The sequence below is a fragment of the Oenanthe melanoleuca genome, chromosome 8, assembly GCF_029582105.1.
Source record: "Oenanthe melanoleuca isolate GR-GAL-2019-014 chromosome 8, OMel1.0, whole genome shotgun sequence".
NCBI lineage: Eukaryota > Metazoa > Chordata > Aves > Passeriformes > Muscicapidae > Oenanthe > Oenanthe melanoleuca.
The window spans coordinates 12,974,272-12,999,521 of NC_079342.1; the positions used below are offsets into that span (position 1 = coordinate 12,974,272).

The following is a 25,250-nucleotide window of genomic DNA, read 5'->3' on the forward strand; positions in this document are numbered from 1 at the left end:
AAGCTTAGCCTGCCTAAGAAAGCACTAAAAAACAGCAGCTATGGCAGAAAATATATAAAACTAGCTTGTAGTTTTCTAAAAGTATTAATTTACTGGCATTAAAGATATATATTATCCCATCTGCCACAAAAACTGATAAGCTGTGAAGAAGATTCACTCAGGTTTGTTACAGAATATAAATGTGAAACTGTTCAAAATCTTAGCATTAGTTAGAATGAAGTAAAATGCCAGTGCATACAGGAAAAAAAATGCATACATTGAACAGTCATGGAAGCATTTATCCCTTGCCTGCACACATCCTGAGGTATCCATTCTGAATGCACTTATCTTGCAAACCAATTATTAAATGTAAGGTATGTATATTCTATATATTTTTCTGTGTTTGAAATCTGATTTCATAAATGTCTATAACTTTCACATAGGATTTTTGTGGCCTGGTTTACTTTTTCTCCTTTCTTTCAACCAGTAAAGCTTGTTCTAAGAAAACAAGGAATTTAACCGAAGAAATGAGACCCAAAGCCAAAATCAGTTACCTTCATATTTGTTGCAAAAATCATTGATCAGTAAACAAAACCAAAAACTTTCAGTCAACTGAATGTTGCCAACAAAGTGAGACACAGAGAGACTGAGTTCTGGGACTACCTGCAGTAAAGTTCTATCCAGTGTAACGCAAGTGCAAACAAGCACTGCTCTACCAGCTCCCCTTCTCAGGGCTACAACAGGGAATCTCAAAATAGGTGAGTTTGAGAAAACAGTAACAAGTTGCTTTATTTAAATTACTTTTGGGCTGAAATTAAACAAAAATAGAGAGAGCTGAGAATATGGATTTTCAGCTTTTTTAGATAGTCAACTTCAATTTCTCTCACACACAGCTTAAGCTGTTGACATATAACAAAAAGTAATTTTGACTGCTGCCAAATGTTGCCTTCACATAGATGTACTACTCAGATTTCACTAAATCACCATCATAATTTAAAATGCTGCTCTGTAACATTTTATTTCACTTAAATACAAAGTAAACAGTCCAGTATAGCAAAGAGCCATTTTTAAAAATTATCTTGAATATTCCACAAATTAAGTCAAATGAACAACACTGATTTTAATTTAAACATACTTGATAGCAGTTCATATTAGAGAGGACTGCAGAAGATCATCATGTGGTTAAATGGTTCACTCTTTTAGCTTCTAAACTGTAGGGTTTTACCTTCCTATTAATTTTATTCAATGCATCATGAATGATTCAGGGGCATTCCTACTTCATCAGTAGCTATTATTATTGTTCTCTCTAATATTGGCATTTAATAGACAGAATCAATTTGGGATTTTCTTGGTAGTTACCCCAAGAAGGAATCAATGTGATATATTTGTTTTAATGCAACTTCTGCACTCAAAAAATGAAAGAATATTTTTGGAAGTGAAATTAAAAATAAAAAACACCACTTTTTAATTAAACAGCCATGACACCTAAATTAATATAGTTATCCATCCCACTGAAGTAATTTCTATTGCTGAATGTTTCATCATGATGTGCTTGTAATGACAATGTTAAAAATGTGTTAAGGAAATGTCACTGCAAACAAAGTTGCTGCTCAGAAGCAGTTAGCTAAGCATGGGTAGCAGTGTTCCCTCAGAACTAAAGTGCACTTCTGGTAACACTGCATCATCTGCAAGGAGAAGAATTTCCTTCTTGATGGACGGAGTTTCCTTCTACAAGTCCAACCCAACTAACTAAATATACTGAAACTAAAAGAAAGGAAGATTCCCCTCAACTACACTTTTTAAATCTTCTTACAGCCTTAAAAATCTGCTACTTACAAAACGCTAAAGGGTGTAGGAACGAAAAAATGTTTCAAATTTAAAAATGGCTTTATCTTTCCTACATTGAAAGGAGATTCTCTTGCAAAGCAAAATGCCTACCACTAACTGAATCCAATTAGAACATGACAATAAACAGCTGCATAAGAAGTGGGGATGCAGAACTTCATTACAACCTATAATCTGAACAACTGTGCCTTCATCTATACAACTACTTAAATGTAGGGAGACAGTGCATATTTGGTTAGCAAAATGCAGTGCTCAGTTTAACATAAAGGGTGATTTGCAGTTGAAAGAATTTTTATAATTATTAATCAAACTCAATTAGACTCTTTTCTGGAAAGCAATTAAAGAAAAAAAATATAAGGCAAGGTTAAAAACAAGTCAGAATGTGTGTCCCTACTTTGTGTCAATCCACCTAGGTGCAGCTTAAAATCTCAGCATACTTGCCTTAAGTTTCCAGAGGTGACTAAATGCACAAGACATTCAGTACATCTGAGCTCCACTGACATTGGGAACAGAATCACATGGTTTATGCTTCACATTTGGTTTTAGTTATTCAAATAACATGCATTACACCTGCATCAGTTCACAATAAGTTTATTTCATGTGAAGAAAAGCTTTGCCATTAATGAAAAATTTCAGTAGAAAACAGTACCTCCTGCTTTCAATCTAGATTACTCAAAAGTAGAAGCTTGTATTAGTGAAAACTTCAGTAGAAACAAATCTGTAGGAAACATTCTTGGCACATGAAGTAAAAGCTTTTTAAGTTTGAATAGAGTATTGACCATATGCAACCATGCTGGCAGAAAAGCCAGTTTTTAATGGCTGGTATTTGTCCCTCAAGACAATAACATGGAAGACACATAAACCTGCTTACATAACGTTAATTGTATATAAATATGTTGTTGCCATAATTGACAGTCTCTATTCAGGCCAACCTTTTAGTTCAGCAGTTCTAAATAAGTAATAGGCACTTTGCCTTTCTGATTTCCCCTTTCACCCATCAGCCAGTCTGAATCCATGCCAGGGATACTGTACACTGTTATCACCTACAAAAAAGAGAAACACATTATTATAAACTTAAACAGAGCATTTAATATGAGCATCCATGGGACATAGTCTAATGCTCATAAAAATGATTTATTTCACTGGTCCATGGAAAGGAACAGACGTGTCATATTTTAAAGTACTTTCTTTCTGCTGAAATTCTGTTCGTTACTGTTTATTTACTATTATGCTTTATCTTTAAATCTAGTGTATCCACCCTCAGCCTTAACAGGCAAACTAAAAGAAATTTCTGTGGAGTGCATGATAGAAAGACAGATGGTGTTGTGCTACATCTTCACAGAAAATCTGAGCCCACTGATTCTAAGTCACTCTAGATAAGAAAAAAGTCAAAAATATTGAAGTAATGAACATTTAAAAACCAAAAAATCCTGATTTTTTTTTTATTTTTTTATTTTCTTCTTCAGTATTAAGCTACATTCACTTTACCAGGTGGAACTCTGTTCCAGCACTGTGCTTCATCATCTACCTCCATCTGCTTTGTATAGACTCTCTGACTTATGACTGCATCTGAACTGGAACAGGAATAAACACAGCACAACCTTCACCATCAAAGCAAGAAGTAGTTGTATTTTCATATTCTTCCCAAATTGCAATATTCTACGTTTTTCAAGTCTAATCACACTGATAATAGTGCTAAAGGTGTGGTGAAAAGTAGACAGCAGAACTGCATCTTGACTGTCTAGCAAATGTTCTTGCAAGCTGAGATGGTGTCACAGATGTTGACTCTCACTACAGAATACTAGGATATACAGGCACAGGACAATGCTCCAAGGGTATTATTGCAATTTAATTTTAAAAAAATCAACTACACAGACTTTTCGATGTAGCATATTTGAACTGGCTACTCACAAGCATTCCCATTTTACTTTCAAGTGATTAAGGTGCATAGAAAAATCTTACCTCATCTGCAAGTAGAGATAATTCACTGCTGTTTGCAGCATCATAATCATAGAGAACTCTTGCTTTTCTGCTGCCACTTGATGACTTCAGTTCACTGAGGCCTGAAGTAACCATTGAATTGCTTACTGAAGGCAATGAAGCAGAGGCTGAGGCCAAGACTGAGGGAGAAGAAACACTCTGCACAGGAATTGTGGAAGACTGATTGTTGTTAGAGAGGAAAGTAGATGGAAAGCTGTGAGAGAAAAATTTTAAAAAAAGATTTCTGAGTGAATCTATTTTACACAGGGCATTATACATGCTCCCATGCCTAAATTAGCATTCTTATTTTTATCAGCAATAAACACCAGTAGACAGCAGTATGAGAACAGCACTGAGAGTTGTATAGCATAAATAAAGACACTTGTTCCTGATAAGCAGCATAAATCAAATCAACGTAATTTAAAAGAAATACTGCCACCTTAAAAAACCCTGGATATTTGTCTCTTAAAGGCAAAATGAAAAAAGCACTGTTGGTCAAACTTAATTCAGACTCTACTTTGATAAACAATTCTTTTGACAGTTCTGCCAGGAAAAGTAGCCTCCACCTCCTCCTGCTCATTCCTCAATTATGCGGTTACACAAAAGATTGTGCTGACGAACCAGATCAGGGAAATATAATACAACTTAAAACCACAGCCTCCCTCTGAAAGCAAGCAAAATCACACAACTATTTCTGCAATCTAAATCAGTTCATTGATTCAGCTAACTTCATGCTGTAAAGCAAAAAATATTTTTTGCACTAAAAATGAACTTATGTCAACTTAAGCTCCTCATTTCTAGGTCAGGCTGCAACTTGCTCAGTGCCAGCTGTAGTGCTTTCCAGACCCTCCCATGAAGTCAATTAAACTCATTAACCTGACTGAAAAAGAGGGGAAAAAAAGTGTATAATCTCCAACTTAGTTAATGAGCTCAGTCACAAAAAACTGTTATGAGTGACAGAGCAGATACAAGGGAAAGCACAAAATAACATGACTGAAAAATGGAAGGAGCAAAAATGAGAGCAAAGCAGCAAGAGATTTTGGAGGAGTAGGAAGAATGGACCAGCAATGATGAGCTCTGATAATGTCTCATGTCACTCTGCCCTACATTCTGGGATGCAGTTCCATGGCAGACTAAACTCACTCCTTTATCAGCTGATGTAACAATTTTTTGACCCTTTGCTGCCTTATTTGGTTCTAGCACCCATCTCGATTCTACCTTAAGAGTAGATCAATAAAGTTTTAAAAAGTGGCAAAGCTGAGAAGTAAAAAAGGGCCAGCAACTAGGAGTTAGACTGAGTCATGACCTGGAAATTTTTGCCTGCTCTTTCGACATAGGGAAGATCTATCTATACCACACATGTGGACCCACAAGAAAATAGCCTCATCTCATCTCTTCCCACCTCTGCTGCCTAGTCAGATTCTTTCTGAAGGTGCAGTTCAGTGGCAACTCTGCAACTCTAGATCAGTATATTCCCATAATCATATCTACAGCATTACTGGTGCTCATATGATCAAAGGAGATGTTTTAGGGAGCTGATGCAGGTAAAAACTAAACTCATCAATGCAGCAACTAACTTTCAGTTCACGTGACAATAATGGAAACAATGCAGCCCATGTCCGTAACAACAGCAGCAGTCCTGCACACAAGGTTCCAGGTTCACACTATACTTAGCCTGGTAAATGCACAGTGCCACCAAACAGGCTGGACCCATTCCTGTACCCCTTTTTTGCACAAATGTCCATTTGCTATCATTTGAGTCAGATCTAGCAATCTGCTGCTTTTGATTCAACAGTCTGAACTAACCAAAAATCAGGAAGGTTGCTAACTTTCCATGAGAATAGCTTTTAAAACATGTTCACCTTGCAGTGACAATTGTATCTGACTGAAAGGAAAGAGCAGCAGTGTAACATGAAGGACACCACTAGCCCCCTGACAGACCAAATTGCATGGTAAAACTGGGAAGACTTTCAGGAAACTGTTCTGAATTTAGGTAGCAGCTTACTACTACTGTGCAAAGGAGGAAGTCCCACTTCCCCCTCTGGTTCGCCTTGATCCCATTTGACCATAAAAAGCTGGTTCAACTCACCAAGAAGACACTGCAACTCCACCAATTTTTTTTTCTTCATTTGCTAGATTAGTTTTTCAAACTAGTACATCATGTTCCCTGAACAAATCAAACAAGAACAACAAAAGGAGCCAAAACCAGACCCCAAATTTCTGTAGGTATAACTCAGCTGTGCCTCATGATGTATTTATTACTTGATTAGCTGGCATTCAACCAGAGTGATTTAATTTTAAATGACAATCAGCTGTTTCTCAATATTGCTAAATGACTGTTTAATATACTGCTAAACCTGTTCTCAGTTAACACAGTAATTACCTGTAAGTCATTCAGCTCAGTTCAAAGGGTCACTGGTTTGTATAGACAGTGGAACAGAAAGCCAAAACTTTATAACCCCTCTGTCAATCAGTGGGGCATTAAGTCTCATTCCTTTTGCAAAGCCATATGTAAGGCACTTTACTGGAAGGTTTCAGCTCTACAGAGGTTGTCTGGTTCAGGGCTTTTTATTTTGAATGCTTGAGTAACAAGAATTTCACAGCTTGTAGAGTAAAATACTAGGAATAAATAACCTGGAAAAAAAATTATGCCACAGCTTACATTTGTCTGTCAGGGAAGCTGAGAAACTTCAGAACAAAAGCAGTTATCAGGAAGAAAAAAAGCAGCTAGAGCACCAGAATATTTGAAATAGATTTGTTTAGTTCATTCTAAGTAACTGAAAATAAGAAAAAAGGGAGATTTGTTTTAAAGGATCAATCCAGCCTCACAGGAGGGGAGGGTAGTAGAGAGATAAGCAGCTGGTGCTGCCTTGAAGAGAAACATCCATAAAAACATGTCTATTTATCTAAAGAGAATTGAGTACAAGTTTTCCCCCCACCTTCCTTACAGCTGTCTCTGAAGTGTACATCAGGGAGATCAATGCTCAACTTTGGAACCAGGAATAGGTTTATACCCCAGATTCTGACCCAGCTAAAACATAATATGCATCTCCTCTGAGAACCAGGTTTCTGTTTCAAGTAACAAACTGATCTCACTTGGAGTCTGAATGCCTCTGGTGCATCAACAGCCTCAGAAGGAAATTCAGCCCTTCACAGTTCTTGGCTTTTGTATGAGAATACTGCACAATACCGTTCTTAGATGTGTGAAAAGCTGTGTAACTCAGCACTATGTGTTAACCAACACAGCACTGGCAGACACAAACAAAATCTAGCTGAGCTGCCCAAGTTGTTTATTTGGTCTGTTCATAACCTCAGGAGCACAGAACACAAACTCTACTCACCTGCTTATTTAATTCATTGCTACACACCACATCTCTATAAATGGAGACACTGCCAAAGCAAGGAGCACAACCTGAGACCCTGTCCCAGTGCTCTCTGTTATACTTCAGTGGGATTTCCTTCTACAAGGAAGGAAATACACACCCAAAATTCAATACCCTAACTATTTTAATCCACACAGGCAGAGAAACTTCATTTCACTGTTACAGGTATTTAGAATTTTGCAAAGCTTCTGTGCTTTGGTCTTCTACCAGTCATAGTAATTTTATTAACAGATCACAGCCACATAAAGATACATCCATCTCTTTTCCTAAAGGCACTATTTTCTTCAAATACACTTTTTTAATACCTGGTGGCAGTTTACACAAATTTTAAACAAAAACTGCAGTTCTTGGACAAGCTAAAAATACTAAAACAGAATTTAAGGAGGAACACATTCTTCCTTTGAATAAGGGTATTATGTTTAAGGCTTTCAGTATGATAAATATGCTAGGATAAGAGTACACATTTAAAAATATCCCCTCAAAATAGTTATGTAAATATATTTCATTTAATTCCTAGGTATTATTTTCTTTAATACCGTAAATGTTTGTTTTCAAGTTTCAATTCCACAACTTGTATTTATGTGCTACCACATTTTATAGTTGAGTATCTTCTATTAGATTGGGATGTAACTTCAAAGATGGAGCTTTTTTTTTAGACTGAAGTTTTAAATACTTTAAACTACAGTTTGGTAGTTTAAAGTCTTTCTCAAGATTAATAAAAGGTCTTTAAACTATACATTTAAACAAACTGAGGAAATCAAATACCACAGGAAGTTGCAAGTCAGGAAAAGGATGAGACTCAAGAACACTTTTGTTTTTATTTCCTTGACAGAAAAAACATAAACAGAGATACCTCAGAGACAGTTACCTAGAACAGACATTACAGTAAAATTCTAAGTAAAGACAATTCTTCAGTGTGCATACACTCATGTAAATAACATGACCTGTGTAACTCTAAGAAAGGGTGATTTGTGAAGAATTAGAATAAAGAAACTTTATGAAGTATAAGAATGTAGTTCTCTCTACATTCCCACCAATCAGCCAAAAAGAATTAAGAGCACAAATTAATGTCAGTTTCTTCTCTTGCTTTAAAAATGCTAAAACCATGAAACAGTAAAACAAGACAAACTTGCTCATTCCACTGTGTGTGCTCTGGATAACAGACAGAATGAAATAATTTCTCCCTATACAGTATCTATGCTGGCAACTCAGCTAAGAGTGGAGAACAAGGTTTCATCAGAAAATCAGATAATGACCTGTAGCAAATTAAGAAACAACAGGAATTTATTGAAGTATAAAAACTTCTCCCACATTGCACAGTGGTTTATTAGCATGAAGCATAAGACAAGTGAATGATTACTAATAAATGTCTAGAAATTCCTTTTTGTCATATTAAATGAGGTTACCAAGAGCTCACCTTCCTCAATTACACAATACATAAAATCTCAGTAGATCAACTCTCAAAAAGCATTAGTGCTGTGTGTAGGCTTAGGGAAGTAGTTGCACTGGGTAACTGCATATAAATTACCTGAGAACAGATACATTTCCTTTCAGTCCAGCATGTCTGGGTGTTCACCACTATTATATCAATATAAACTTTCCTACTATTCACAAGCATTTATTATACTTTTTCCTGAAGTTTATAGAGTATTACTACCTTCCAAGTTGTTTCTGGAGATCCAACATGTATTGGTAACACTGTGCATAATAGGTCATCTGAGCTTCAACAAAGTCATTCAGACAGCGGAGATGATGTGCCTGTAACACAGCAAAGAATTCCAGTGTTTAGTCTAAAAGGGCACCATGCTGCATTAGAAAGAGCAGGCACCTCCTCAGGTGCCAATGCCAATACTGGCACCTAGGGATAAACACCAGAGAGGCATAGTGCCTGGATTTACTGGGTAAACAGGATAAAATTCATTTACTTGAGTAAACATTTTTGTGATTTCAAAACTCAATTGATCTGATGAATGGCAAGCAGAGTATAAAGAATAAAAATGAAAGTTCTTGCATTCTGAAGGTTAATGGGAAAGTAAAGTTAAATTCAGTGGATATTAAATTAGAATTAAAAAATAACCTTTGTGGTTTGATGCTTTAATGCACTGAAGTAAAACCTCACAGACCACAGTTCCCAAGTAGTTTAGTGGGGCTATTTTTAGAAGGTGCTCTGATACTGACTTTCCCCCTCGACCCCTTTTGGGTACTTACATGTGTGCTGCTGATTCCTTCCAGGAGCAGCCTGGTAATCTCTGCTTGACGGTCAAATTCACTCTGAGTGATTCGCACCTCCTGCTCAGACTAGAAGTAAGAATGCACGTCAGGTACTGGCACAGTGCTCTGTGCCCACTGCAGCAGTCCCACTTGGTGCAGAACTGCTTATACACATGCAGGAATCACAAGCTAGGTGTTTGAAATTGGCTTTTTCTTTGCAGATCTTTACCAGGCAAAAAGTAATTACATTCTGGGCTCAGAAATGTTGAGGCACTGTGTACACAGCAAGCAGCTTTATTATCAGACACCTACTACATATCCAAAAGAAAGGCAATTTTTTGCCAGTAGTACCACCCCACCTCTCCCAATAACAAACCAAGTGTACACTGGCACAACCACATCTGCACCAGGGGTTTGGTCAGCATACCAGTGGCAGCCAAGAATAATGTAATTTTTTTCTATACATCAACTTAACAGGTCTCCGATGAAATAATTCAGGGTATTTTTGCCAGGTAATTGCACAGCAATCAGCTATAAATAAATATTTGATGTGAAGTTTTACCAGAATGTCTCATAATTTAATGTCTTATACTGACTACCAAACTACTACAACTTCTGGAGCTTGTAATCAAGGAGTCTTTGAAAATAAATAAGTCTGAAATATACAAAACGTTCTAACACTTGGTGCTACAATTAGAGTAAATTTCTATTAAAATTATGTAATACAAGTTTCATATTTCAAGAATTCAAATTCCCTGTTACATATAGCTCTCAACAATTTTTAAATAAGTTATCAGTGTCACTAGTTTTTAATTACTTCAATCTAGCACAGACAAAATTAGTTCAGAGTACTTTTTTTTTTTGGCGGGGGGGGGGGGGAGGAAGGAAAAAAGGAACACTAAACACACATATACAGAATATGTGCTCTAAGATCGATTGTTCCAAGACAGAATGCCCTCAGCCTAGAATCTGGATTAACTTGCCTCAATGCTTATATTCATTTAGTGCCTTGTTTCTAAAAACAAACCCAAGGGCAAAAATCTTCATTAAGTTCAAGATGCAGCAATTACTATTCTCAACAAAGAAGGAAAGATATTTTCAGGAAAATTAATGAGGTGATACCAGTAAAGCACTGGTTTCAAAAGCACTTAATGTGTTTTCAAACATTCTGTTCTTGCATTCAGCTAATGTTAATCGGTATGAAAAGCCACATGGAGCCTCAGAAAACAGCACAAAAGAATGATTTTCTAAGAAATATTTTTCCATCTGAAGTCACTGCAGCTGCAAGGGCTTACACAGTAATTAAACAGTGAAGAAGTACCTAGAGAGAACTGTGTGCTTCTTACTCAAAACTGAGATAGCAGTGTTTGTATCAAGTTTCAAACTAATTAGGTCTTCAAAGTTTGTTGAAGAAAGAATCTTTGCTTGGAATTTTCTGATTAAATTTGAATTAGTATCAGTGAAATCCATCTGTCAGTCTTTGGGAGAAATGTAAGAACAAACAGATGAAAAAAGCTAATCTGATAGCCAAGAGGGGAAGAAATGTAACATCTTAATTTTCTTTTAAAAAAAAAACATCAAAGCAACAAGTAAATAATTTATCTGGAGAGAAATACTTTTGTCTCTCACTTCTCTGAAGTCAGTGGTTGTAATGTGTTTCTGTCTCCCTGTCAGGTAAGTAATTACAGGAGAACAGGAACTTACAAGAAGGGGACATATACATTAGAATAATTATATTTGTTTCAACAACATTCTAGCAAATCAACTACTTTCTGTGAAAAAAAGTAGGTAATGTGGTAACACATATTAACTTAGCCAGTACAGAGTGACTTAAAATATATTTACAAAAGCCCAATGTACTGGTTTTATAGAGATGTACATGAACTGAATTATGTGATGATGTCTTTAATCAGTTTTGCCCATCCCTATTTTCAGGACTGCTAGGTAAATAGTAGCAGGACAGGGTATCTACTCTATACCTCGTGGTAAAGGTGAAAACCAGGTGATTTTTAATCTGGGAAGTTTATGGCCTGGTCACCTTTATTTCTAAACAGAGTGAAGAGCTCAAAAATACAAGACTAAACTTCCCAGCTGCAGCTGAATTGTGTTTTTAGGACCATTAAAAGGCCTCACTAGGTATGACTCATGAAGACCCCTCAAAATGGCACCTGCTCTGCAACTAAAGAATATGACCCCAGGTTTTGAACCTGAGTATTCATATGCAAATAATCTCCCCAGATTTCACACAGGAGTACAGGACCTCTTAGAAGTACTGTGCAATCCTGCAGTGAAGGGACAATGCCCATAAAAGCATATGAAATAAAATCACCTTCTTAATGTTGTTCTACTAGACATGCTTCTAGTAAAACACTGGTAGTGGACATATAGCTGTGCCTGGTGTTTAATATTCCTTCTGAAATGCAGAGTTAGAAGAAGCTAAACTGAAGAAAGTTTGGCATTGTCACCATGTACATCTTTTATACTAACTAAAAATATGCAACCCTTTAATTGAGCCACAGATGACTGGATGGTCTGAAATCTTTGCTGGGAAGCTTATATTTAAATTGAAGACATTTCTGAATCTCCTCCTCCAACTCTCAAGCACAGAAGGACAGATTGCCTTTAGAAATGTGGATGGATTACTGCTCTATTGGCTGTACATAATGTTATAGTTTCTTCTCAATAGTCTCTGCTACTTATATACTAAATAAAAAAGGAGATGTTGAATTAAATAATTTATTACAAGAGCTAAAGTCTTTTGTCTTTTTTTATGCTATGGCTAAGCACTTTGTAGTATTTCTTCTTTCCAAGACATAATCTGTTAAATTTCACTATCCTTAACATTGCTTGTCCTTGTCTCTGAAAAGCAAATAGCTTCAAGATTAGTTTTCATTACAGCAATATTCTTTCCCTGCCATTTTTCCCCAATATAGGACCAGCAGACAGGTTTCCTGCTTTCAAATGTCACTTTACTTAATTAATTAAATAGTTCTCAAGCTTTGGGATCAAAATTGAACTCACCCTCCTTTTACAGTTAGCCCTCCTTTTACTTTAAATGCCTCCTTCCCTCTGAACTCACACTCATCCTCACCTGTGCAGGTGTATCCTCACACAGTTATGGTGTACACCATAACTCAAAACAAGTCGGAAGAGCAATTCCCATAACTCCCAAGATTTCACTTGAAGCTGCATATCCCAGCTTCTCCCCACAGGTCCCACAGCTGCCTAGCTAGTTCCCATTAAAAACCATAGTCCAAAGCCTCTGCTCTCCTTCTATTGACCTAATTTTAATTACCCCTCCTCTAAAGAAATCCAGTAAGAAATCCCTCCTTCCCTGTTAGCACATCTCCTCAGTGCCTGCTGCCAATACTGGTTTGCCAGGGCCAGTGAGGCTAAGAACAGCCCTTATCAAGGCATCACAGCAGCTACTGCCTAACATTCCATTAGCTCCTCTGAGTTTGTCACTGGGCAAGGGATGGCGTGACAGACAAGGCTGCAACATCCATCCCAAGGCTAATGCTAAGTTTACAAACTAGCTTCCAGGGCAGGTGCAGTTTTCACGTGTGCCTACCCCCTCACTTAAGCTGCTGAAGATCTAGTGACACTGGGGAGAAAGGTGAGATATTCCATGTTCTGGGTAAAACTTGAAGACCAGTGTTTTCAGAAGAGTTTAGATTACTAGACCCAAATATTTCTGAAAATTTTCAAGTAAGCTTGTTTGTAACAAGATACCATACCAGTAAATTTTCAGAGAAGTCCTGCAGCTGTCGATTGTATCTTGTCCCATGAGAATCATATGGTAGTGGAACTAAGTGACAGCCAGAAACAGCTTACCATAAAACAAGCCTGGGGTATTGTTTCACCACTGAAACCTGAAAGGCCCTGGAGGGGCCCAGTGTATTCTGATGTAATGCATCAGGCTGCCAGCATCAGACTGAAATCAACAACATGTAATATCCTTTACTGCAGACCAGCACAAGTTAGGATTTCAGAATTCTGCAATTTTAAAATTGTTTACTTACTTTTGTCACTTCCTCAGCCCATATCTAGTCAGCATTAAGAGTGGGGGAGGCAAAAATAAAAACATACAAACTTAAGACATTGGTGGTACTCTATTACAGTATGCAATCACACTTCGGCTTTTAAGTACTTTCCTGTCCTCAGAACTTCACAAGGATTTGAGGAGTGCTACAAGTCAGTTGCCCAGAGCCTTTCATATACAATGAATCTACTATGAATATGGATAGCATTACATTTATGAAACAAGTTAGATACTGAAGAGAATGTGATGACTTGTAGAACTTATAAATTGCAAGAATCTAGTTAAAACAAGCAATTAGAACACAAGACAGAACTACTCTAAAAAAATGACATGAATCAGACAAACTAAATTACCTTAGGAGGAACTTAAGTTACCTTAATGTGCTATAATAATGGAAAACTATGGAAAGCTATTCTCATTTTTACACTGAAACAGATAAATGCTTTCTCTTGCTAGTTTCATTCCCAGTTTTCTATTTCACAAGCACTTTGACTGAAACCTAAATTTAATTAAAACTGTTACAGAGGTATCTCAAATTGTGTATTAGAGTAGCAGCAAGCAGCACAGCAAAATTATAGAACTGCAAGGGATTTAGTCTAAAAGTTAATTACTTCAGCTTGCTCTTTCAATTCCCTCTTGCAATGTGGTTCTTCTTTAGCCTTCATCTCCTGCCATTTTAAGATGATGACACAATCAGGGATAGGAAGAAATGTGTATAAAGGTTGTAGGAGCAAACTGTAACAAACAATCTGATCACAGCCGAGAAATCTGAATGCTAAATTGAGATGAGACCAAATATGCTGTGCAGATCCAAACCCCAACCAGAACAGGCTGGACAGAAGAGTCTATGCTGTACATAACTAATTAATCCCTTTCTCTTCCACTTTCATAACTGTGGTGCTAAAACCAGCTGCACTAGGGAGTCGTAGCAACAAGTTTAGGATATATTCTAACTCTAAGTTAAGTTATTAACTTCTGTGAAATTGTTCTGTTGCAGTTCTTTGTAACACATTGCTTGAAGGGAATAATTTCTACATACTCCGGGCTACTTCACATAATTCACGTGTACTTATATTAAGAAGATAGGAAAAGTTAATTATTCCTTCCCTCCAATAGCTGAAAATAATTTCAGAAGTGAAAAATTAACTCCTTTGTACCCTAAGTTTACATTCATATAATCACATAAATTAGACTATAATACTGTATATTTCAAATTATCAGAAATAACCTGATAAAAATAACATTCAATGCTGTTCTGACATAAGCGTATTTAGTGCATTACACCAATCCATTTTAGAATGGAAAACATCTGAAACAAGACCAAAATTAGCTGGATAGCAAGAGGAAACATTTGACAGGAAAATGAATGAACACAGGAGACCAACAAACCTTTAGCCATTTTACATGCAGCAAGTTGAGCATGTAAGAGACATTTACCATAATGTTATTCTCTTCAGGCTGAGAGGTGTTTAGTTGCTTAAGTGTATAGATAAAAAACAAAAGCAAGTTACAACAATGTGAATATAGCATGTAAATAGATTATCAGCACAAAGCACTGCAAGTTTAAGCTAAGACTGAAGTGAATATAGATAAATAAAACAGTTTCAATTTTGATTTTAAACACTGAACTAAGCTGTTTCAGTTGTACAGTAAGCACAGGACAAACAATTCTCAAATTATTTTCCCAGTTATAAAAATATGTAATCACATATAGATAAAATTTATTACTTTAACTTGTCACAGAAAATAGTAAAGCATAAAAATATGCATCGTACCTCAATACACTTCACTAACCTATCAGTCCAGCACTTCTTCCTTTACAAATAAGGGAGCCAGCAGAATGAAACCCATTTGCATCACACCTACATCCAGGTTAGTTTTCACTTCTATATTCCAGAGAATAAAGAAGAGCTGCAATTTCATTACTTCTGCTGGCATTCTACAATCTGATACTTCTTAAACATGAACATTGCTGTGAAAATGTAATTAAAGTATAGGTAAAATAGCAAAGCTGTTTAGAGTTTCATGCTCTTCCAGCACTAAATTATGTGCATAAAACTGCACACTTGCTGTATGAGTACCTAGGATCAAGTAGTAGTAGCAATTGGCACCAAGCTCTGCATGATTGCATTGGTGATGGAATTAAAACTTCAGTATAATATATATACATATATAATTTTAATAATAGGCTCAAGGGGAACAATTCCTAATGGTCTTTGCACTGCTTTAGAAAGTAAGATACATACCTGCTACCACACCACAAATGAAACTAATAATAAAAACACTTTTTTTTTTTTAACTTAACTCTGAACAAAGTCAAGCAAAGGAATAGTTTACTATCCAATGCCCCTTTATCCATTGCTTCTAAATTGCACTATTTGGTCTCCATTGTTAGTCTTACAAATTAAGAAAGCTTGACAAATACAGAAGTTTTTGCATAGAATTTACATAAGAGAAAATGCATGCATAAACTTAAAAATACAGATGGCTTAAATACAGAGGGACAGTGTGCATGACATGGACTGACACACAAGGGCAGATCTGTCAGGTAGAGATTATGTTGGTTTTTAGATGGACCACGATCCCAAAGATGCAAAACACTTCAAAGCTCTAGATGGTGCCTCTCAAATCTTTCAGGAAAAACACCCATTTGGAAAAGCCAGCAAAACCTGACTGTCCTTCTGCCTCTCCATCATGTACACTGTCCCTGCGTATTTAAATTGTCTGGATTTCTTAATATGCATGACCCTTACTGCATTAACCCTTATAGGAGAAATCACTGTCCATCATTAGCTGCTGAACCTTTAGGAATGCAATCAAAATATAGCTATGAAAATATTGTAAATATACCCTGGAGAAACTACACACAGTCAACAGTCCATTCCTTCACTACAGACATTTTAAGAGTTTAAAAAGCAGTAACTTTTTTTCAATTTAATCTCCTTGAATAAACATTTTTGAGAGAATGGTTAAGTCATGTGAGTTGAAAAGTCTCACCTGTGGTGTGAAATAGTAAGCAATACATAAAGAGAAGCCACAAATATTTTTGACATAGGGAAGTTAAGTATAGATAGGTTCATCAGTTGAAAGCAATTATACACACACTTCCACATTTGCAGAGATTGAAGTATTTGTATTTACACCCATATTGGCAGGCTGTATCAGTAAATTTTCGACAGTATAGGCTCATCTACTACAAAACAAGAGAATAAGGCCAACTTGATGGAGTATTAAAAGTAGAAGACTAACACCTTGATCAGTAACTCACTTCTGTTTCCTTGTGTCCCACTAAGGCATTTCTTACAAAAGTACCTAGAAAAATAACCAGGATAAGAAGCTAGGACTGGAAACATAACCAAGCAGTCAAGTTGATAAATATGTATCAATAAGTCTGAAAGTTAAGGACCAACTGAAAAAACTCTCCACTTACTGCAGCTCGAGCTTCTGCAACTTTTGCCTTCTTCAGTCTAGTTTTTGCAGCATCCAAATCCAGTCTTTTATTTTGTAACAGTTTACGTTCTTTCTGAAAGTGAGTTAGGTTAGTTTGTGAGAATGGGTACACACTCACAAGTAGAAGACTGTCTACTTGGAAATGCTTTTAATGAAGTATCATGTAAAAAAAAGTTCTTCAGTTGAAGAGAGAGGCAGAATTAGATCTTAATTATTCTCACAGTTTATACTCAATATGCATACGTCTCTTAGAAGAATAGTTATCAAACAAGTGTTTTCATCATTACTTTGGTTTTATCTTGGCAAAAAACTACTATATTTTGAAGACTGACAGTCACAATTGATGTGAAATTCTGAAAAATGTACAATTCAACTTACAGTAATCGTTTTGTAGTCTCCTTCAATAAAGTTTCTTAGGGGAGTGAGAAAGTTTATAGCAGAAGTTTGAATTAGTTCTCTGTCTGCTGCCCCAATTCGCTTTTGTGTTTCTCCACATTTAATGAGTGCATTTCCTGCAAGGGAAAAATATGTTAATCATATTTTTCAGGCAGGAGGTTAACAAAACAGGTTGCTACAGTCAGGAAAGTTTAGGCCAGCAGTATGAAAAAAAACCAAATGCCATGAAAATGGCCTTCAAAAGAAAGGAAAGAAATGTGCAACAAACTCAGACCCACACCCTGCCCAACAAAAACCATTCCAAACCCAAAACCACCAAAAAACTCCAACATAAAAACAAACAAATGCCCCACAACAAAATAAACAACCACACAAACAACAAGCCAAACCATTTTTATTATGAAAAATCGCAGGTCAAGGCAAGATCTCAATGAGATCACATTGTAGAAATGGCACTAATTATGGCAACTCCACAATGAACACCTATTTCAGAGCTGGATATCATACCTACTTATTTTAATCCAACAACTTCCTCTCCTATATAACATTCTTAAGACAGGAATAGCTGGTAGGAAGGAAAAAGCTTATTAAGATATTGGAAAAGAATGTGCTTTTCCTCGCCCCATCTACTCAAACTTCTAAATACGCATTTGTACATTAACTAAGCAATACTTTGAAATTTAGTTGCAAGTATTGAAACTGAAGTTCGTATATAAAAAGCAATTTCAACAGCCTGACACTGCTTAGTTAGAAAGGACACTTAAGTGTTCAGAGAACTAAGACTTTATGACACCACATGAAATCCTAACTGTATCTATATGCAAACATTTTATCTTATTTGCCTGAACTCAAAAAATTCTGCAACTCAAGGGACTGTGTGCTTCTAAGTGTAACTCTGTTGGATGTTAAAAAGCAAGACCTGTGGCTGATGAACAGAAGGAAGGCCACAGATACTTTTTTGATTTTTGATTTTATGTAAGAGGAAAAAAGCTTGTCATTATAGATTTTGGCATAAGAATTTTATTAAACATTTACTTTCATTTAATAAGGTTTTCCTTTTTTGAAAAGGAACATCATTATTTACAGATATAAGGAACTGATTCTTCACAGAACAAATTTTCCCTCCCACAGTAATTTTGAAGAAAAACTTGAAGAGAGTGAACTATCAGACTTGGCATACCACAATATATACAGACACCTGCATTTTTCAGTTATTTAAATTTATTTAACAGGTGAATTTGTATCGGCAACTTTAAGAGTTGTAGAGAACAATAGACAGAGACTTTTAAATTAACAGCAGCTCAAAAACTCTATAGGTAATACCCCCAACCATCCTGTTACAGGTATATAAATTTCCTAGAGGAGGAATAACATCTAGACTGTGTTCCACAATGCTATCCTTATCAAAATATTATATATTAAGAAAAGCAGGAATACTGTACTGTACTGTTAGATCTTACTACAGAAGTCAATTTCAGGTACATTTTCACTCCAAACAACTAATAAAATCAATAAAGATTATCAAATGTGCAGATGTGTTCCTTTAACAGGGAAACTGAACTCCAAAAGTAGTTGCTCTGATAAGATCATTATCCATCCATGAAGATGGATACCATCCCAACCACAAGTTCATTTCCAGATTTGGATAGAAACCTCATAATTGATCTCCTAATGCTCAGTTACACAGCAAGTCAACTCAAACTGATACAGATGTCATTAAACTGTTTATCTAGAGGAAGACAAGAAACATAATTTTATATTGTTAAAAAAGTCTGTATCTATGGGTTTCTTTACTTCTTACCATAGGCTGTTCCTGGGCCAAACTCATTCCCAGCATCAATCATGTACTGGCCTAGTAACTCTGGATTATTCATGCGACTTGGTGCTTTGCGGTCCAGCTTCTCATAGACAAATTCTTCTATTCTGGCATCTAAAAATATTTATTTGACACAATTACTGTCATTCAAAGCACAAGTTAGGAAGAGAAACAAAGAACAAAAAGGAACACAAAAAAAGAATTTCAAAATCCAGCCATTAAACTCAACATTAAGTGACCAATGTTAAGCTGGAGATGCTGTTCTTGAAAAGTGACCATGTTCCATGTTTTCTGTACCATGTTCAAGTGTTCCCTAGAGCCATCTGGGAAAGTGAAAATTTATACTTTTCTTCTCCATTAGCATAGTTATACAGCTTTTCAGAATTTTGGTCAGAAGTCATCGCAGTAAGAGCAATAACAGAACACTTCTCCTTAAAAAAAAGTCCAGAAAAAAGATGAAAATTGTTCACTACAATTAGCAGTAGGAAGTTTGACAACTACTCTAATTTCCCTATTAAGATATTCTGAAAGTTCAACAGCCCCAGAAATTATATCTTCTTTCCCATACCCCATGCTCCCTTGAAACACTCTGAAAGAAATCATTAGAAGTAATTAGAAAGTGTTTCATTTCGTGTTTCCCTATTTTCTTAGTCTGAGCAATAAAATTATCAGAAAAACCTGTTGAGACTATGTGAGCATTACTACCCATCTATCATAATACTAAGCCACAGGGAGCTTTTAGGTGGAAAGGCCTCACACACCTAAACAGGGACTCTGTACTTGAAAAAGCAAACTCCTGAGATACAATACCTGTTTTCTCTGACCAACTGCTTTCATTTCCCACCTAGCTGGCTTTATTATAGTCAGTATGAACTAATTTCACCCTACAATAGTACAGACAATTACAAAGAAGTTCCAGTGAACAAACCTGCTACTTTAATTCCTCCTGTTAATTAGACAACTTTCAACACAGTGGATTAAGAACTACTCTCTCATGAAGGTCACAAAAATTAATCTAAGACAGACAATTAGGGGTACTAGTGCATTCCTCAGGAACAAGAATGAATCAAAAATAATTAAAAGTTATTTGTTGGTTTTTTTACTCAGGCCATAGTATATATTTTTTACTAAATCACAAAAGAACTGAAAAGCAATTTAAAATTACTGGACTATTACATGGGTGTGATCTGTAGGTACAATTATGAATGGGACTGGAAGTGATTTTTCCTCCCCCAGACAGGGTCACTCCATTAACAACTACCAAAAGCAGCTCTCTGCAGCATGTGACCCTTTTCCCAAGTAGGCCAGCTAACAGCTAAAGTTACATTCACAAAGATCACTGCTCAATGCTGAGTATTTTTAGCCATCAGAAAATGGACTGGTGAGCAGAACTGAGACACTACCATGTATCATCCTTCTACTAAAACAACTTTATACATTTCTACTAGCCTCCAGCCAGTGCTTCACTATTTGAAGCTTACAAGTTTTAGAAAAAGTCCAAGAGATATTACAAATACTGAATTAAATGAAAAAGACAACTATTTCCTCTGGCATTGACAAAAGCATAAATTTGAGAGAGAATATTCTGCAAGTTCTTCTACATATTTTCCACATGATTAGTTGGTTTATTTTTTAAATACTGTTTTTATGGAACTAAAAGATGCAACACACTTCCAAAGTAATATTTCAAACATCTCTATAATAAAGAATTTATCTGTTAGCAGTGTATGATTTACCTTTAGTAATAAATCATAGCTCAGTATGTCATCACAAGGAGAGTATCTGTTTTCAGTGCAGAGGTAGTAGCAGTTTTATAAAATTATCATTTGAGCAAACCTAAAAGGTTTAGATTTTTTCAGTGAAGTATACCCACTGACTAGACACCAGGTCTTGACTTAAAATCTAGATCTATACACTAAGCAAATTCCTATAGCTCCAAACTCTAGTACAACTGTAGGATGAGTCTGAAACTGATCTCTTCAACATTACTACTCATAGCAGCAATTTCAGAAACAAGTAAAATTAACATACCATAAAACTTCATTTCTTCTGCCCATGTTTTTTTTTCTTTTACTATTACAGTAAGAGACTCAACAGTGATGAAATCACATTTGACTTTTTTGTATTACTTAAGTAGGGTGCTAATTCTTTAGTAATGGAATTGTTAAAGACAGGTATTTTAGTTAATCTTGCCTGCTTCAAACTGATTTGTATTGTGCAGAGAGTTTAAATAATGAAATAGTAATGAAGTTTCTTGAGCCCCTGTATCTACCCCATGAAAAAATTTAGAGTTCTTACAGCTATCCAAGGTATCTGGAATTAGAATGGGAAATTCAATTAAACAGTAAACAATTCAAAAAACCAATCAATTTGAGACAGAGCAGAGTATGGACCCAGTATGAGAGTTTAAAAAGCTCTGTATAAAGTTTTCACCATTTGAAAGGTTCAGGAAGTACCAGCAATTGGCAGTGTCTGCAGTTCTTACCAGCTCTTCAAAATGTGCTTTCCATAACTGCAGCCTTCAAACTTTAAAACTGCTGTATTTAGTCATTACTTATGCAATAGCTATTGGAGCAAATATTTACTCTGGCATATCTATTAATTCAAAAGCTGAAAACAAAAACCTGAAGGGCTCCTTACTTGGATTTGGCTGCAATAATACTTCTGTTTGCTTCATTATTTTTTCTGTCCACAATTTAGTGCATTCTGCTTTGCTGAGAAGGTTCTCCAGATGAGCATCCAGTTCAGTCTTCTCTGCCTGACCAAGCTTTTCTTCTGTGAACTGCAAGTTAGTCAGGTTAAAAATATTCAGTTCATAGAAATAATTTTCCAGGACAAATTTAAATCAGTCACTTATATTAGTTTGAAGATGATGTTTTTAAAGATGTAACTATTCCCCAGTCATCACTAAAAATCTAAGGACAAATTTGAAAGCTTTTAAGTTCACCAACACATCCATACTATCAGGTAAAAAAAGGGGCAGGAGGATGTTAATCAGACAAAGTTGCAAAAGATAATTTATAACATTATGAAGAAATTCTCTGCTAAACTTGGTACTGAGAATTCTCACGTGAAGCATTTTGTCCAATTTTGCACAGTGTGCTTTAAAACATTAACCAAAATGAAAGTCCAGAGGTAATAAAGAAAATTAAAAGATTACTTCAATCTTGTGTATTTTGTAATCGTTTGTCAATTATCCTCATGTAAAACCTGAAGACAAAACAGATTGCCATTGCAGCTACCTTGAATATACTGAAAAAAATGTCCTGTCCAGAGGAAACAGGACAAAAATAGGGAGTTTAAACTTCAGTAAGAAGATTTAAATTATAATTGGACATTAAAGCTTCTAACGACAAGGATTAAAAGCTATAACAAACTTTCGTGGAAAGTTGTAAAATATATATCTTTGGGGGGTAGGCAGTTTTTTGCTTTTCACAGTAGGACAAGTCAGTGTTCAATAAACGCTTTAGATATCCTGTTACACTCAAAGAAACAGTAAGATGACCTCTGCTGTTCTCACCCAAGCTGTGATTACAGTGACCATGAAGTACAATTTAACTTCATTTAGCTAAATAAATCCATCGGACGATTCATTTCATTCGATACAAAATCATGCCAAGTCTTACTAACCTACAAGCAGTTTGTTTTTCAATCCCAGACAGGGAGAAGCTCCACATTTCTCATCAGGGAGCCGAGCAAAGCCGGAAGCGAGGGCTTTGCCTGCCTCTCCTCTGAGCAGTAGTTCCTCCCTACAATGATGACCTCATCCCTTGACAGCACGCTGCTCAAAGTCAGCATTCTCAGGAGAATCTGCCTTATGATGTAAGTCGCTAACAAATTTACCAATTAGGAACTTAATGGGACTGGAAGCATTCTGACTGACCAATTTCATCCTTAACAAGTTCTTTGGTGGCCAGTAAGAAACAAAATACAATAGAAGTAAATTGCATTGTCCAAGTTTGTTTTAATTTCCGTCACATGTAAATTAACCACTTTGATAGCATGCACATCTTGATAAATGCTTCTGGCATTTGCAGTTCTACATAAAAGCAAACTGCAGTCATGAGAAAGTTCAGCTGCCATATAGGGAAGAAGATAATTTATTCATGGATGTACTACTGCTGTTCAAAAGGCTTTTAAAACTATGCCCGGTGTTCTCAAAAACCTCACAGACTCTTTGCAATACAGTAAAAACAGGTCTGGAATTAATTTTTTACTAATTACAGACTAGAGTATTTGTATATAAAATTATTAATATTTCCGATAAATATTTCCATAAATCCTCTCAAGTGTGAAGATTGCTTAGTGAAGACCACGATGTCAGATTTCACATACACATTTAAATGAAATCACTAGGTCCCATCACAAGATTTTACAATGAAGGGTGAAACTGCATCACCTGTTTTTTTCTCTTGTCCAAAAAGAAAACAAAGTGGAGACTGGAAATGAAGAATCGGTCTGGGATGGGGAAGAAGCCAGGAGTAGTGGGGGACGCATGGAAATACCTCCATCACAAAGGGAAGCCACAATGACTGCTTTAAGTTCATTTAACTTGGAACAATATTTTTTGACGAGTTTGCATTTTCAGAGCTCTGCTGTGCTGCTGATCATTGGTTGTGCTTGAATATTGAGATTTAAGGCAATACATCTGACTGGGTCAGACCAGATAACAATGCTTACCACATTCCAAACCTGACTATGACTCAGTGAGAACTCGTAAGAAACCAAAGTGGATTACTATATACTGCTTGGATGCCCATCTCCATACAGGAAATCTGTTCAAGTCTGATTATATAAAGAAAGGAGACAAGCGCTACGGAACAAAAGACAGCTATAGTGCCCTTATTGCGAAGAAAGGGGAAAACCGAATAGGAAACAATGGGCTATCAAACAAACTTAAAAACGATACTAAAGGTAAAACAAACCAAACAGCCTGAGCACACGCATATCGCACTTTCATGCGTCACATCAGAGCTCGACTTTTACCGATCAGGCAGCGATATGAATACGTTTCTATCAGAATTCAGATGCTCTTTTCAGGCGAGACACACCTTTGTCCCCTGCACGCACAAAGTCCGTGTCTCCCGGCAGCTGATGCCTGCGCACCTCGTGTCCCCAGTGCCGGCGCCTTCTCCCCTCACCGTCCGTCCGACCTTGGGCTGTCTCAGCCCCGCCAGCCCCCCGCGCCTGCTGTGCAGCCTGCCTGGCGAGCCGCCGGGCCTGCCCTGCCCAGCCCGCGGCCGAGGGGCCGGCCGGAGGAGACCTGCCGCTGCAGCCCATCGCCGCCCGGCCCGGCCAATGCCCCTGCCTCGCCCCCAGCACAGCCGGGCCCGGCGCTCCTCCGAGCGGGGAGCCCGCGGCGGGCCCGGCCCCTCCCGGCCCCCGGGGCGGAGCCGAGCGCCCCGGCCAGCGGCTAGCGCCCCGCGCCGGGCCCGGCGGCGGCCCAGCGGAGCCACCCGCGGCCTCCGCCCCGGCAGAGCCCCGTCCCGACGAGGCCCCGCAGGGGCGGGCGGTCCTTACCTGCACGGCGCGGCTCAGGAAGGTGCCCGCGTCAGCCGCCAGCTTCTTCACATTGAAATCCATGATGTTCATCTTGGGCGGGGGCGCTGACTCAGCCCGGGCACCCGCGGCGGCGACGGCCGCTCCGGCCCGTCCCTGTGGGAGCCGCCGGGGGCGGTGCCGGGCCCGGCCCGGCCGCAGCGGATTGGCGGGGCCGCGGCGTCAGCCCAGGGCCCGGATCGGCCGGGTGAGCGGCGCCGGCGGCCGCCCCGCCCAGCCCCGCTCTGCCCGGCCCCGCTCCGCCCCAGCCGGCTTCCCCCCGGCCCCGCTCCGCCCCGCCTGCCTTCGCCCCGGCCCTGCTCCGCCCCGGCCCCGCTCGTGCTGGCGTGAGGGGACGGCGGGCGCGGTGGGCTGGCAGGGTTGGCTGTGGTGCCGCGGCAGAATTTTCGTACCGGGTAGCCGCGGGCGTTATTGGCAGCCCCAAGGCCGCTGGTGCGGCTGCTTCGGGGCCGGGTCAGCCCCTGGGCGAAGGGACTGGGAGCCGGCCTTTGCCCGAAGACTCGCTAGCAGACACCCCTCGGGCGGAGGCGATCCCCCGGGCACGCCTGTTCCCGCCTCAAGCGTGGAGATCCCCCCGGCCCCGCCTGTC

General features: G+C 38.0%; 1 protein-coding gene across 3 annotated transcripts; it reads right to left on the reverse strand.

The window, feature by feature from the left end:
- Positions 1-2,399: 2,399 nt before the first annotated feature.
- On the reverse strand, positions 2,400-24,833 carry SH3GLB1 (SH3 domain containing GRB2 like, endophilin B1). 3 transcript variants are annotated; one of them, XM_056498160.1, is made up of 9 exons: positions 24,623-24,833; positions 21,743-21,884; positions 19,088-19,216; positions 17,269-17,402; positions 16,871-16,963; positions 9,396-9,485; positions 8,845-8,945; positions 3,787-4,018; positions 2,400-2,867 (listed from the first exon to the last, which is right to left on the reverse strand). In XM_056498160.1, the coding sequence occupies exons 1-9, from the start codon at positions 24,692-24,694 to the stop codon at positions 2,760-2,762; spliced, it is 1,101 nt and encodes a 366-aa protein (XP_056354135.1). In that variant the 5' UTR covers positions 24,695-24,833; the 3' UTR covers positions 2,400-2,759. The 3 variants fall into 3 exon arrangements, with proteins under 3 accessions (XP_056354135.1, XP_056354137.1, XP_056354136.1); XM_056498162.1 differs by lacking the exon at positions 24,623-24,833 and adding an exon at positions 24,154-24,380; XM_056498161.1 differs by lacking the exon at positions 21,743-21,884 and having other exon boundaries at positions 24,623-24,712.
- Positions 24,834-25,250: the final 417 nt, after the last annotated feature.

What these genes read in the sequence shown, in the direction of transcription:
- SH3GLB1 (XM_056498160.1), bottom strand. Translation starts at nt 24,694, where the DNA reads ATGAACATCATGGATTTCAATGTGAAGAAGCTGGCGGCTGACGCGGGC. An exon ending in ATTATTGCAGCCAAATCCAA is followed by an intron (nt 19,217 to 21,742) that starts GTAAGGAGCCCT and finishes AAATATTTTTAG; the next exon opens with ATGCCAGAATAGAAGAATTT. An exon ending in TATCTCTACTTGCAGATGAG is followed by an intron (nt 2,868 to 3,786) that starts GTAAGATTTTTC and finishes TCTTTTTTGTAG; the next exon opens with GTGATAACAGTGTACAGTAT.